The following is a 14,503-nucleotide window of genomic DNA, read 5'->3' as shown; positions in this document are numbered from 1 at the left end:
CTTTCTGCTGCCTAAAATGTCCTTGTTAAAGCTTCTATAAAAGACCACATCACACCGTATCACACGTGTGATAAATGAAAGGAAATTCATTTGTCATTGTGCTGTCATTGTAATTTGTTCCCTCACAGGTTCTAACGTCAAGTGCTAGAACCCTTCACTCTAACATCACACTACACTACAGGAATGCTAATTTCTGCTGGCGTCCTATTGGATCTGCAGTGTTGAGTCAGTGCCAGGCTAACGGTGGTGCACATTATCAGTGGTGTACATTGACTTTCCCACATTGGGTGAAACACTGAGGGCAGCTCTAGTTTAAACTCTGACATTTGAAGCCTGTAATGAGCTTTATTGTGTTTTAGTGTTTCAGTAAATCCTTCAGTAAACCCTGGAGGAGGCTTTAGTCCAGTACACTTCACTTTACTTAGAGCGGACTAATACAGCTTATGAGCTCTTATAATTTATGAACACTACTTATAATTCATTATGTTAACAAGAGAGCTTAGTTGTAGCAGAGGTTTCTATGACTGTGCCATGTTTAAAGTCACTCTCAGTACGGCCCATTCTACAGCCAGCAAGAAGACTGCAAGGCTATGTGCTTGATTTTATACACCTGAACTCAATAATTACCTAGGGTGTCCACAGAAAACTGTCATTTCATTTCAAGTTTGGTCTCAGTGTTTACCTTTTTTGTGAGAATGACCCAAACAGACAGACGGGAAATGGACAGAATATGAAATGGATGAATGGGTCAGTTCAGAGAGCACTCAATTTATTGTTAATTTTACACTGCAAAATATAAAAAAACATCTGAGATTCCAAAGTAATAGAAGAAAGCAAGAGCTTGTTTGATGCTGGAAATGCAGGCGTGGCAGAAAGTTCCCTCCCTGCTGTGATGTGTTATACTAACTCGGCCTGTGTATCAGTGTAATGAAGTGCTGAATCCACAGACTCTTCATGGAGTCTTGTTTTCAGGGTATTTAACCTTAATTAATTAATCATTTTCAATCAACAAGAAAAACAGTCATGTCAATTCATAACCGTAAAACATCTGCATTGTTAAAGGAACCTAATCACTGTTATTTTTCTTCTTTCATACCGCAAGCAGTCGTTTTTCTAACGTTTTAAACAATTTTTAATCTCTATCAATTTGGAATAAACAGGCTGTGCCTTTAAGTCTAATATATGTAAATGAGCTCTGTTTTGATAGGCTGCTCTGTATTGAGTTTGATTCCAGAAGTAGTCTGAGCCAAAACGCTCCTGATGATGTCTGTGTGAGTGGGCGGGGCTAAACAGCTGTAGGCTGAATAGGCGGATGTAGATGTGTAAATGCATTGGTTTTTGTGATGTCACAAAAAATAACAACAAAAACAAACAAAGAATTCCATGCAGTTTGTTTTTGCAGCTTTGGGCCAAGCAGTGAACAGCACCTTCACAATTGAACAAAAGTCTCAGAAAAATGTTGGTTTCCACAAAACGGGTACCAAAAACATAAAAGTCGACGTTAAAATGAATCCCAGTCAGCTCCTCTGATGATGAACAGAACAAATCAGCGAAAGAAAGACAGTTTTTCTTTCAGCCACTCCTCAGACAGGTCATCTGCATTCCGGGTCTCAAACACCTGCGGAGGAAGAAGGAGCGTCAGTGGGCTGAACCTGAATGGATGATCTAGCAAGCTTTGTGTAATTAGGGGTCCAAGCACCAACGCCCGATTTTGGGAGGTGTCGCTCTGAGCAGGTGGTGGAAATGGAAAGATGATCAATGTGTTGACTGATAAGAGTCCTTGGGCAAGACACCAAACACTGTCTTTGCCTACCTGTGTAAAATCATCAAATTGTAAGTCGCTCTGGATAATAGCGTCGGCCAAATGCCATAAATGTAAATGTAATTAGAGCTGGGAAATAAGTCGTTTTTTAAAATCAGGACGCGATGAGTGCATTTACATACACTTAATAATCTGATAAGATTAATAATAATCTCATATATAATCTTAATAATCTGATAAGATTAATAATAATCTTATATATATATATAATCTTAATAATCTGATAAGATACCCCGATCTGGAAATCCGATAAAGAGGCTGGATTTTAACTCAGTAATCAGATTGTGCATGTGAACTCTTACTCTGATTTCTTTCACTCAGTAATCAGATTTCTCAGTGCATGTGAACTCTTACTCTGATTTCTTTCACTCAGTAATCAGATTTCTCAGTGCATGTGAGCTCTTACTCTGATTTCTTTCATTCAGTAATCAGATTTCTCAGTACATGTGAACTCTTACTCTGATTTCTTTCACTCAGTAATCAGATTTCTCAGTGCATGTGAACTCTTACTCTGATTTCTTTCACTCAGTAATCAGATTTCTCAGTGCATGTGAGCTCTTACTCTGATTTCTTTCACCCAGTAATCAGATTTCTCAGTGCATGTGAGCTCTTACTCTGATTTCTTTCACCCAGTAATCAGATTTCTCAGTACATGTGAACTCTTACTCTGATTTCTTTCACTCAGTAATCAGATTTCTCAGTACATGTGAACTCTTACTCTGATTTCTCTCACCTCAGTAATCAGATTTCTCAGTGCATGTGAACTCTGATTACTCTGATTTCTTTCGTTTCTCTGTCTGCACATGGACAGAACAGACGGCGGTACTGGAAATGAGCGAGCAGCGGTTGAAACCAAATACATTCTTGACTAAAAGAAGGATTTAAATATTCTCCATCTTCTAGGTGATATATGTTCATATTTTCAGGTAAAGTGGTGCGATGTTTTAATAAAAAAGCCTTGGCATTAAGTTTGAATTTTACATTACGTTTGAGTTTATTGGCTGGCTGTAAAGCAGAAATCTGATCACTGTTTAACTCTTTTAGACCCGGAGTTTCCCCATTATCTGATTACTCAAGTGTATGTAAACATGTTGATCGGATTACTGATAAAATCTGATTTTCTACAGTTTTCAGATTATTAGGTGCGTGTAAACACACTCATTGTTTGAACTGGGTTTAAAAATTACCCCAAAAACACTGAAGCTTCATGCTGCTCCTTTTGCAGTGTTTGGACGGCTGCAGTAGTCTTTCTGTGCACCTGTGAATGGCCATGAACTGCCCACTAGCAGAGGAATTCAGATGCCTCATGGTTCTCAAATATGAGAATGTGTAACGTTAGCGAGAAGCTACACTGCTTGTCAAAAATTCTGATCTACTGTTCCTTTTTAAAAACGTTAATGACTTTGATCATTCAAACTCCTCCCTTGTTGTACCAGGCTGGAAATTAGGGATGTTTACCTTGGTGAGCTCTGCTGATTGGACCAGCCTGTTTTTGCTGCCGGCGTACATCATCTGCTGTTCCGGTTTGCAGCCTGTTTGGAAGACGACATTTATTACAAAGAGAGACTCTGTTTCACAACGAGGTTCAGTTTACAAAAGTTTCTTGTTCTTCTGGGAAACCATCAACATTCCTGAGTTATGATCTGATCTGTATATGATATGAAGCATTGAAGATGTATTTCTGCATCATTTCCCATCATTTCTCTTCTTAAACCAGGCTAAAGTGAAACAAAGTGGATTAATGATGGAGTGATGGTGAAGTGCAGAAGGTCAGACTCACCTACAGGGCTGGAGAAGATGAAGCACAGCGGATAGGAAACTCGCCCATCTGCGTGTGTCAGCTTGTAACTGTACACTATGTATGTGCACTTCAGTCAAGGTCACTCACTGGCCACTTTATTCGAAACGCCTACCTTGTACTTCCACTCACTGGCCGCTTTATTAGAAACACCTACCTTGTACTTCCACTGACTGGCCACTTTATTAGAAACACCTACCTAGTAAGTCCACACAAAGGCCACATTATTAGAAACACCTACCTTGTACTTCCACTGACTGGACACTTTATTACCTACTTACTATGTCCACACACTGGCCACTTTTTTAGAAACACATACTTTGCATTTTCCCTAATTGGCCACTTTATAAGAAACACCTGTACTCATGTATTTTCATTAAATGACTCAGTTTAATTTGAAAAGAGAATTAAGTTGTACAGTATATGCTGGTTTGTATCTGCCTATATTAATATCACACTGCAAGCTTTATTAAACCTACGGCTCACCACAAAGATGATGTTCTTTGTTATATGAAATTCATATTCATATAACAAATTTCTTTATATATCAAAATGGTAAGGATATCTGGGCTGTCGCTCTGGAAGCTCCTCCTTCAGGTCATCCAGTGAGATATCCTGCAACATTAAATATCTCACAATTAGAAAACCAATATTAGACAGCGGTCACTGTAAAAAGCTACATAAAGGGATACGTTAATAGTAACTAAGCTTACAGAATAGATATCATCATAGATTTTATATAAGGAACATTGTAATAGAGTGAATAATAATGTTATAATCTTATGATTATGATTCACAGAAGATATAAGACTAGATTAGAAAAGGAATATCGTAAAAGGCTCATAATAGATGGGATATTGTGACAGTTATTACAGTTTTTTTTTGCTGGCTGTTATAAAAGGGATATCATAAGGGACTGATAATACAGAAAAATTTATAGTAACTGATATTACAGGAGTGAGTTTTTAACAGGCTGATATAACAGAAGGGATATTGTAACAGACTAATATTAAAGGAGGGATATCCTATCAGACTGATATTAGAGAAGGGATATTATATGCTGAGATTATAGAAGAGATATTGTAAGAGCCTAATATTACAGGAGGGATATCATAAATGTATATTGTAACACTGAAATTACAGAAGCTATATTGTAACAGACTGAAATTACAGATGGGATATTGTAACAGACTGAAATTACGGATGGGGTATTGTAACAGACAGAAATTACAGAAGGGATATTGTAACAGACAGAAATTACAGAAGGGATATTGTAACAGACAGAAATTACAGATGGGATATTGTAACAGACTGAAATTACAGAAGGGATATTGTAACAGACTGAAATTATGGATGGGATATTGTAACAGACTGAAATTACAGAAGGGATATTGTAACAGAGTGAAATAACGGGTGGGATATTGTAACAGACTGAAATTACGGATGGGAAATTGTAACAGACTGAAATTACAGAGGGCGTATTGTAACAGACTGAAATAACAGATGGGATATTGTAACAGACTGAAATTACGGATGGGATATTGTAACAGACTAAAATTATGGATGGGATATTGTAACAGACTGAAATTACAGATGGGATATTGTAACAGACTGAAATTACAGAAGGGGTATTGTAAAAGACTGAAATTACAGATGGGATATTGTAACAGACTGAAATTATGGATGGGACATTGTAACAGACTGAAATTACAGAAGGGATATTGTAACAGACTGAAATAACAGAAGGGATATTGTAACAGACTGAAATTACGGATGGGATATTGTAACAGACTAAAATTACAAATGTGATTTTGTAACAGACTGAAATTACAGAAGGGGTATTGTAACAGACTGAAATTACGGATGGGGTATTGTAACAGACTGAAATTACAGATGGGATATTGTAACAGACTGAAATTACAGAAGGGATATTGTAACAGACTGAAATAACAGGTGGGATATTGTAACAGACTGAAATTACAGAAGGGGTATTGTAAAAGACTGAAATTACAGAAGGGGTATTGTAACAGACAGAAATTACAGATGGGATATTGTAACAGACTAAAATTACAAATGTGATTTTGTAACAGACTGAAATTACAGAAGGGGTATTGTAACAGACTGAAATTACGGATGGGGTATTGTAACAGACTGAAATTACAGATGGGATATTGTAACAGACTGAAATTACAGAAGGGATATTGTAACAGACTGAAATAACAGGTGGGATATTGTAACAGACTGAAATTACAGAAGGGATATTGTAACAGACAGAAATTACAGATGGGATATTGTAACAGACTGAAATTACGGATGGGATATTGTAACAGACTGAAATTACAGATGGGATATTGTAACAGACTGAAATTACAGATGGCGTATTGTAACAGACTAAAATTACAGATGGGATATTGTAACAGACTGAAATTACAGATGGGATATTGTAACAGACTGAAATAACGGATGGGATATTGTAACAGACTGAAATTACGGATGGGATATTGTAACAGACTGAAATTACAGATGGGATATTGTAACAGACTGAAATTACGGATGGGATATTGTAACAGACTGAAATAACAGATGGGATATTGTAACAGACTGAAATTACGGATGGGATATTGTAACAGACTAAAATTATGGATGGGATATTGTAACAGACTGAAATTACAGATGGGATATTGTAACAGACTGAAATTACAGAAGGGGTATTGTAAAAGACTGAAATTACAGATGGGATATTGTAACAGACTGAAATTATGGATGGGATATTGTAACAGACTGAAATTACAGAAGGGATATTGTAACAGACTGAAATTACAGAAGGGGTATTGTAAAAGACTGAAATTACAGAAGGGGTATTGTAAAAGACTGAAATTACAGATGGGATATTGTAACAGACTGAAATTATGGATGGGATATTGTAACAGACTGAAATAACAGAAGGGATTTTGTAACAGACTGAAATTACGGATGGGATATTGTAACAGACTGAAATTACAGATGGGATATTGTAACAGACTGAAATTACGGATGGGGTATTGTAACAGACTGAAATTACAGATGGGATATTGTAACAGACTGAAATTACAGAAGGGATATTGTAACAGACTGAAATTATGGATGGGATATTGTAACAGACTGAAATTACAGAAGGGATATTGTAACAGAGTGAAATAACGGGTGGGATATTGTAACAGACTGAAATTACGGATGGGATATTGTAACAGACTGAAATTACAGAGGGCGTATTGTAACAGACTGAAATAACGGATGGGATATTGTAACAGACTGAAATTACGGATGGGGTATTGTAACAGACAGAAATTACAGATGGGATATTGTAACAGACTGAAATTACAGAAGGGATATTGTAACAGACTGAAATTATGGATGGGATATTGTAACAGACTGAAATTACAGAAGGGATATTGTAACAGAGTGAAATAACGGGTGGGATATTGTAACAGACTGAAATTACGGATGGGATATTGTAACAGACTGAAATTACAGAGGGCGTATTGTAACAGATTGAAATAACAGATGGGATATTGTAACAGACTGAAATTACGGATGGGATATTGTAACAGACTAAAATTACGGATGGGATATTGTAACAGACTGAAATTACAGATGGGATATTGTAACAGACTGAAATTACAGAAGGGGTATTGTAAAAGACTGAAATTACAGATGGGATATTGTAACAGACTGAAATTATGGATGGGACATTGTAACAGACTGAAATTACAGAAGGGATATTGTAACAGACTGAAATAACAGAAGGGATATTGTAACAGACTGAAATTACGGATGGGATATTGTAACAGACTAAAATTACAAATGTGATTTTGTAACAGACTGAAATTACAGAAGGGGTATTGTAACAGACTGAAATTACGGATGGGGTATTGTAACAGACTGAAATTACAGATGGGATATTGTAACAGACTGAAATTACAGAAGGGATATTGTAACAGACTGAAATAACGGGTGGGATATTGTAACAGACTGAAATTACAGAAGGGATATTGTAACAGACAGAAATTACAGATGGGATATTGTAACAGACTGAAATTACGGATGGGATATTGTAACAGACTGAAATTACAGATGGGATATTGTAACAGACTGAAATTACAGATGGCGTATTGTAACAGACTAAAATTACAGATGGGATATTGTAACAGACTGAAATTACAGATGGGATATTGTAACAGACTGAAATAACAGATGGGATATTGTAACAGACTGAAATTACGGATGGGATATTGTAACAGACTGAAATTACAGATGGGATATTGTAACAGACTGAAATTACGGATGGGATATTGTAACAGACTGAAATAACAGATGGGATATTGTAACAGACTGAAATTACGGATGGGATATTGTAACAGACTAAAATTATGGATGGGATATTGTAACAGACTGAAATTACAGATGGGATATTGTAACAGACTGAAATTACAGAAGGGGTATTGTAAAAGACTGAAATTACAGATGGGATATTGTAACAGACTGAAATTACAGAAGGGGTATTGTAAAAGACTGAAATTACAGAAGGGGTATTGTAAAAGACTGAAATTACAGATGGGATATTGTAACAGACTGAAATTATGGATGGGATATTGTAACAGACTGAAATAACAGAAGGGATTTTGTAACAGACTGAAATTACGGATGGGATATTGTAACAGACTGAAATTACAGATGGGATATTGTAACAGACTGAAATTACGGATGGGGTATTGTAACAGACTGAAATTACAGAAGGGATATTGTAACAGACTGAAATTACAGAAGGGGTATTGTAAAAGACTGAAATTACAGAAGGGGTATTGTAAAAGACTGAAATTACAGATGGGATATTGTAACAGACTGAAATTATGGATGGGATATTGTAACAGACTGAAATAACAGAAGGGATTTTGTAACAGACTGAAATTACGGATGGGATATTGTAACAGACTGAAATTACAGATGGGATATTGTAACAGACTGAAATTACGGATGGGGTATTGTAACAGACTGAAATTACAGATGGGATATTGTAACCGACTGAAATTACAGAAGGAATATCATAAATGTATATTGGAACAAAGTGATATACCAAATTCCTCAGATTGAAGGGGGGTCACGAACATACCTCATACTCCTCTTCTAAGATGACCAGTTGTTTTTCCATATCAATTTTCACTGAGAAAAAAAGAATCTCTATTTAGTTTTACTGTCTTATTTTAATGTTGTGCAGCAGCAATAGTTAAATGAATATTTCTTTTACACATTTTAACCTCTTAAATGTAGTTAATCGGTCAAGACTTGTTTGATGTCTGGAGTTTACTTCTGTCGTTTTAGCACAGAAGCTGCAAGGCTAAGATGGCTAAAATGCAATGGAAGCTAATACCTCACCTATTAGCATTGTGCTAACTGAGGGCTTAAATTATCATGTGTTGTAGTTGTTTGTTATTCTCTAATAGACCTAATTATGGACTTTTGGTATTTGGTATTTTATTACTTATGGTATTTTTTGACATCAAACACTGTTATCTGTAAACGAGGACCAAGCAAACGTCAGACACCATGTTTTCGCCCGACCACTTTTGGGATTAAATTGTGATTTTTCTGCCAAACTGTTTTCTCAAAAGAGCTTCTTTATGGTTGTGTAGGCAAACCCAGTATGAACTGCATGTTCAGATCCATAACATCTCAGATCCGTGGAGCAGGAATGGAGCTCCTGACGGCTCCACTTCAGTTTCCCTTCAGGATATCAGGCACTAAACAGATGTTCCAGTGACTGGTGCTGTAGAGAGCTGAAAAACACAGATTTCCTCCAAATTTAGGACTTTTGTTGCTGACACCTACTCAGTATGGCGGCGTTGGTGGTCTCCTTCCGAAAGCGAAACTTCTTCAGTTTTTCTTTCAGGCTTGGATCCACTTCACACACGACCAGTGAGCTCGACTGAAATGGCATAAAAATGCATCACTGTTACATTTTTTAATCTGTAAGTTGTTCAAAGCTGAAGGTATCATGAGGCCCATATTTAAAAATGTTCTTATGTTTTATTTTTTCCTTTAATTTCATGAACATTTTTACAACGTTTTGGTCAAATTTATACATTTCCGCACTTATGTTGCATTCATGAATTTTCTGACTCGCAAGTAGAAATAATCCATTCAAACGCCCATCCAACTTATGCAGTATCTCACAAAAGTGAGTGCACCCCTCACATTTCTGCAAATATTTTATTATAGCTTTTTATTGGACGACACTATAGAAATGAAACTTGGATATAACTTAAAGTGGTCAGTGTGCAGCTTGTATAGCCGTGCAGATTTACTCTGAAAAGAACTCAACACACAGACATTAATGTCTAAATAGCTGGCAGCACGAGTGAGTCCACCTCACAGTGAACATGTCCAAATTGTGCTCAAAGTGTCAATATTTTGTCTGACCGCCATTTATTATCTAACACTGCCTGAACCCTCTTGGCCATGGAATTCACCAGAGCTACACAGGTTGCTACTGGAATCCTCTTCCACTCCTCCATGATGACGTCACGGAGCTGGTGGATGTTAGACACCTTGCGCTCCTCCTCCTTCCGCTTGAGGACACCACACAGGTGCTCAACTTGGTTTAGGTCTGGAGACATACTTGACGAGTTCATCACCTTTACCTTCAGCAAGGCAGTTGTCATCTTGGAGGTGTGTTTGGGGTTGTTGTGTTGGAAAACATGCAGCGCAGTTTCCGAAGGGAGGGGATCGTGCTCTGCTTCAGAATGTCACAGTACATGTTGGAATTCATGTTTCCCTCAATGCACCGCAGCTCCCCAGTGCCAGCAGCACTCATGCAGCTCCAGACCATGATGCTACCACCACCATGCTTGATTGTAGGCAAGAGACAGTTGTCTTGGTATTCCTCACCAGGACGCCGCCACACATGCTGGACACCATCTGAGCCAAACAAGTTTATCTTGGTCTCGTCAGACCACAGGACATGGTTCCAGTAATCCATGTTCTTGGACTGCTTGTCTTCAGCAAACTGTTTGTGGGCTTTCTTGTGAATCAACTTCAGAAGAGGCTTCTTTCTGGGACGACGGCCATGCAGACCGAGTTGATGCATTGTGTGGCATATGGTCTGAGCACTGATAGGCTCACCTCCCACTTCTTCAACCTCTGCAGCAATGCTGGCAGCACTCATGTGTCTATTTTTTGAAGCCAACCTCTGGATACAATGCTGAACACGTGGACTCAACTTCTTTGTTTGACCCTGGCGAGGCCTGTTCTGAGTGGAACCTGTCCTGGAAAACCACTGTATGACCTTGGCCACCGTGCTACAGCTCAGTTTCAGGGTGTTAGCAATCTTCTTATAGCCTAGACCATCTTTGTGGAGAGCAACAATTCTATTCCTCACATCCTCAGAGTTCTATGCCATGAGGTGCCATGTTGAATATCCAGTGGCCAGTAGACATCAGGGAGGGACAACAACATAACTGGGCACAATTTTGACATGTTCACTGTGTTCAGAAGGGATATCGTATTAGACTGATATCACAGAAGGGATATTATAATAAACAGATATCACAGAAGGGATATTATAATAAACAGATATTACAGAAGGGATATTGTATTAGACTGATATCACAGAACATAAAGCACTGACTTAACAACTTTGTAACCCTCTCATACGAGCTTTTAAAAAGCATTTTATTTGCTCACAGCAGCCAGACAAGCAAGTCGTGTTAGTTGTCCAAATTGTCATTCTTTTGTTTTCTTTTAGAAAAGATTTGGGTGACTATTGACTTCTAGTGTTAGCAACAATCTTTGCAACTCCAGCACTAAAGTAAAGATGCAACATTTGGAAAAATTGGAAAATTTGTATAAATTGGGTTTTTTTCACTAAACCATTCCTTTAATAGTTGTATATATGCAAATGAGCTCTATTCTTATTGGCTGTCCTGTCATGTACAAAACAAACACTTCAGCTTAGACTGAAAATGTACATCAGGCTGGAGCAACATTCACTTCAGCGGGAATGGGCGGGGCTAGACTAGCGCAGGCATTGAACTGGCTGTCATAGGTAAATCTATTCATGGTTGTGATGTCACAGCCACAGTGCACAATTGTTTTCGCAACTTTACCTTCCATATATGGGCTCTGAGGACTGGGAAGTGAAATTTTGAGTTGCGAAACTAAGTACATCCTAATTTTTTGTTCGAAAAAAAAAAGGTTGAGTTTTCCATGATATGCGCCCTTTAATATCTGCTATGGGTTGCCAGCTATAGGTAATGAAAGTCAAGAGATGACAGTGATGTGACAGAATGCACACCGTTCATTTTATCTGCAAAAAGAAAGCAGAACGAAGGCCGAGAGGTAAACTGCATCACTTAAATGAGTGTTTAGAGACATTTTGTTAAAATGTAGATAAAACAGCTTTTAAATAATAAAAGATTTAAAATCCCTCCAAAAATTTAACAAAGAACCTTCCAGGGAGCAAAAATACCATCCATCACAGCTTTCCTTGGCCACCGACAGCAGCGCAGGCCTTCTGAATAATGTATGTGCTGGAGATGCATTATTGAAGTGAATATGTTCGCTGTGTCAGTTAAACAGTGCAGCAGGAAATGTTACTGCTGTCGAAACTTCCTCTACAGTTGAAAACAAGGCGGGGAACGAGGGCGACTGCACTGAAATTACTACCAAATAAGCTCTCTAGAGGGTTAAGTCTGCAGAACACACACTTTATTAGCTTTAATATTTGTTCCACATGGTCCACAATGTTCTAGACTGAGTCTGAAAGGTAAAGCACCGTCTCTTACCATTGTGCACGCTGTGTTCTGCGTCGCAGGCCAACGTAGTTCCTCCTTTGATGGCAAGCTTGTGACAGGATGCTGCTGCTGCTGACATCCCAGACTGCACACAGAACGGGGAGGGCACTGACTCGAGGCTGACAGGGGCAGTGTTATTTAAACAGACTTAACCAGCACATTAAACACGTCAGTTACTTTATTAGAAACACCCACCTTGGGCTTCCACTCACTGGCCACTTTATTAGAAACACCCACCTTGGGCTTCCACTCACTGGCCACTTTATTAGAAACACCCACCTTGTGCTTCCACTAACTGGCCACTTTATTAGGCTACCTTGTACTTGCACTAACTGGCCACTTTATTAGAAACACCCACCTTGTACTTGCATTAACTGGCCACTTTATTAGAAACACCCACCTTGTGCTTCTACTAACTGGCCACTTTATTAGGCTACCTTGTACTTGCACTAACTGGCCACTTTATTAAAAACACCTACCTGGTGCTTCCACTAACTGGCCACTTTATTAGAAACACCCACCTTGTACTTGCATTAACTGGCCACTTTATTAGAAACACCTCCCTGGTGCTTCCACTAACTGGCCACTTTATTAGAAACATCTGCCTGGTGCTTCCACTAACTGGCCACTTTATCAGAAACACCTACCTAGTGCTTCCACTGACTGGCCACTTTATTAGAAACACCTACCTTGTACTTCCACTAACTGGCCACTGACCACAGAACAGCTGTTGTCCAGATACCGTTCTCAGCGCAGTCCTGTGTCACTGCTACCAGATTTGTACTCAAGGTCTAGGTTTAAAAAAACCTCTGCTATTTAACACAGGCTGCAGTGACAGAGGGTGACCACCAGGGGGTGGAACTGACCCACACTCTTCCCTCTGGGCTTCTTTCTGTCCTTTTTCTCTTGGTTTCATTTGAGACGAACCTGTTTATTTACTTTCTCAGACTTTTTTACAAACCTCAAAAGACTTTACAGTATAGCTGAAATTCATCTCATTGAATTATTCAACGTAAGAGATTAAATTTCTCTAATTAAGTCTTATAACTCTTAAAAAAGATGGTTCTTGAAGGGTTCTTCAGTAAAGGCAAGGGGTTCTATGTTAAACCATGAACATTCAGAGAACCATGTGCATCTGTATAGCACCATAAAGGGTTCTTCTGTTGATCCAACGTCAAGCTTATAACAACAGAAGGACCCTTTTTGGTGCTTGAACAGTTTTCAAAAAAAGGTTCTATACAGAACCATATACAACACATTCTCCTTCAATCTGAAGAACCATTTATCCATGCAAGGAACCATTTCAGCATGCAAATTCATGGTGTTCATGGTACATTAAACCAATGCCTTTAGTAAGGAACCCGTAAAGAACCATCATTTTCGAGAGTTTCGGGGGCAGTCTGACAATAAAACCCCTTTTAGCTTTAAATCAGTTTCACAAACCGAATCATATTGTTTAGTGTGAACAGGCCGTAAGGCATTTTTAATGATTAAAGAGTCGTTTGTCGTTATTTATTAAGCTCCGCCACTTCAATCAACATGGGTGGAACAAGGAGCACGAATGCAACATAATTCCGCATTTAGCTGGCATCCATTCCCAAAACATCACTGTTTATAGCATCAGAAAACCCTGCAACAGTAACTGTTTGGCTGATAAAGAGCGAAATAAATAAATAATTCATAATTAAGTGCTTTTTTTTTTCGCTGCACGTGATCCTTGATTTCCTATTCCAAATTCCTTCAAGTGCCCATATCCTACGTTTTTCACATTGTATTCCTCCCCCTGAGGTCCACTTATATTTATTATGGTGTTATAAACCACATATATGTGGTTTCCTATAACAAATATAGCCATAATTAATTTTTATGCCTTTTTTTTTTAACTTGTGCTGCCTTTACCACTGACATATGCAAACGGGCGATGTTCTGATTGGCTCCCATCATCTCCACAGCACTCCTTACAACTTCAGCGTGAGTGGGCGGGTCTAAAACTGCAGGCGTGTTTTTGTTTCAGGAGCGTCAAAAAAAGATATGATTTGAAACGTTGTCAGTGCG

General features: G+C 38.3%; 1 protein-coding gene across 1 annotated transcript; it reads right to left on the bottom strand.

Moving 5' to 3' along the window:
• Window positions 1-748: 748 nt before the first annotated feature.
• gmfg (glia maturation factor, gamma) lies at window positions 749-14,404 on the bottom strand. Its single transcript, XM_017723405.2, has 8 exons — window positions 14,355-14,404; window positions 12,440-12,533; window positions 9,486-9,582; window positions 8,770-8,819; window positions 4,186-4,235; window positions 3,603-3,685; window positions 3,281-3,354; window positions 749-1,618 (listed from the first exon to the last, which is right to left on the bottom strand). Exons 1-8 carry the CDS (start codon window positions 14,390-14,392, stop codon window positions 1,547-1,549), a joined length of 558 nt encoding a protein of 185 aa, XP_017578894.2. The 5' UTR covers window positions 14,393-14,404; the 3' UTR covers window positions 749-1,546.
• Window positions 14,405-14,503: the final 99 nt, after the last annotated feature.

The sequence above is a fragment of the Pygocentrus nattereri genome, chromosome 17, assembly GCF_015220715.1.
Source record: "Pygocentrus nattereri isolate fPygNat1 chromosome 17, fPygNat1.pri, whole genome shotgun sequence".
NCBI classification, from domain to species: domain Eukaryota; kingdom Metazoa; phylum Chordata; class Actinopteri; order Characiformes; family Serrasalmidae; genus Pygocentrus; species Pygocentrus nattereri.
This window is presented reverse-complemented; position numbering and strand designations above follow the sequence as displayed.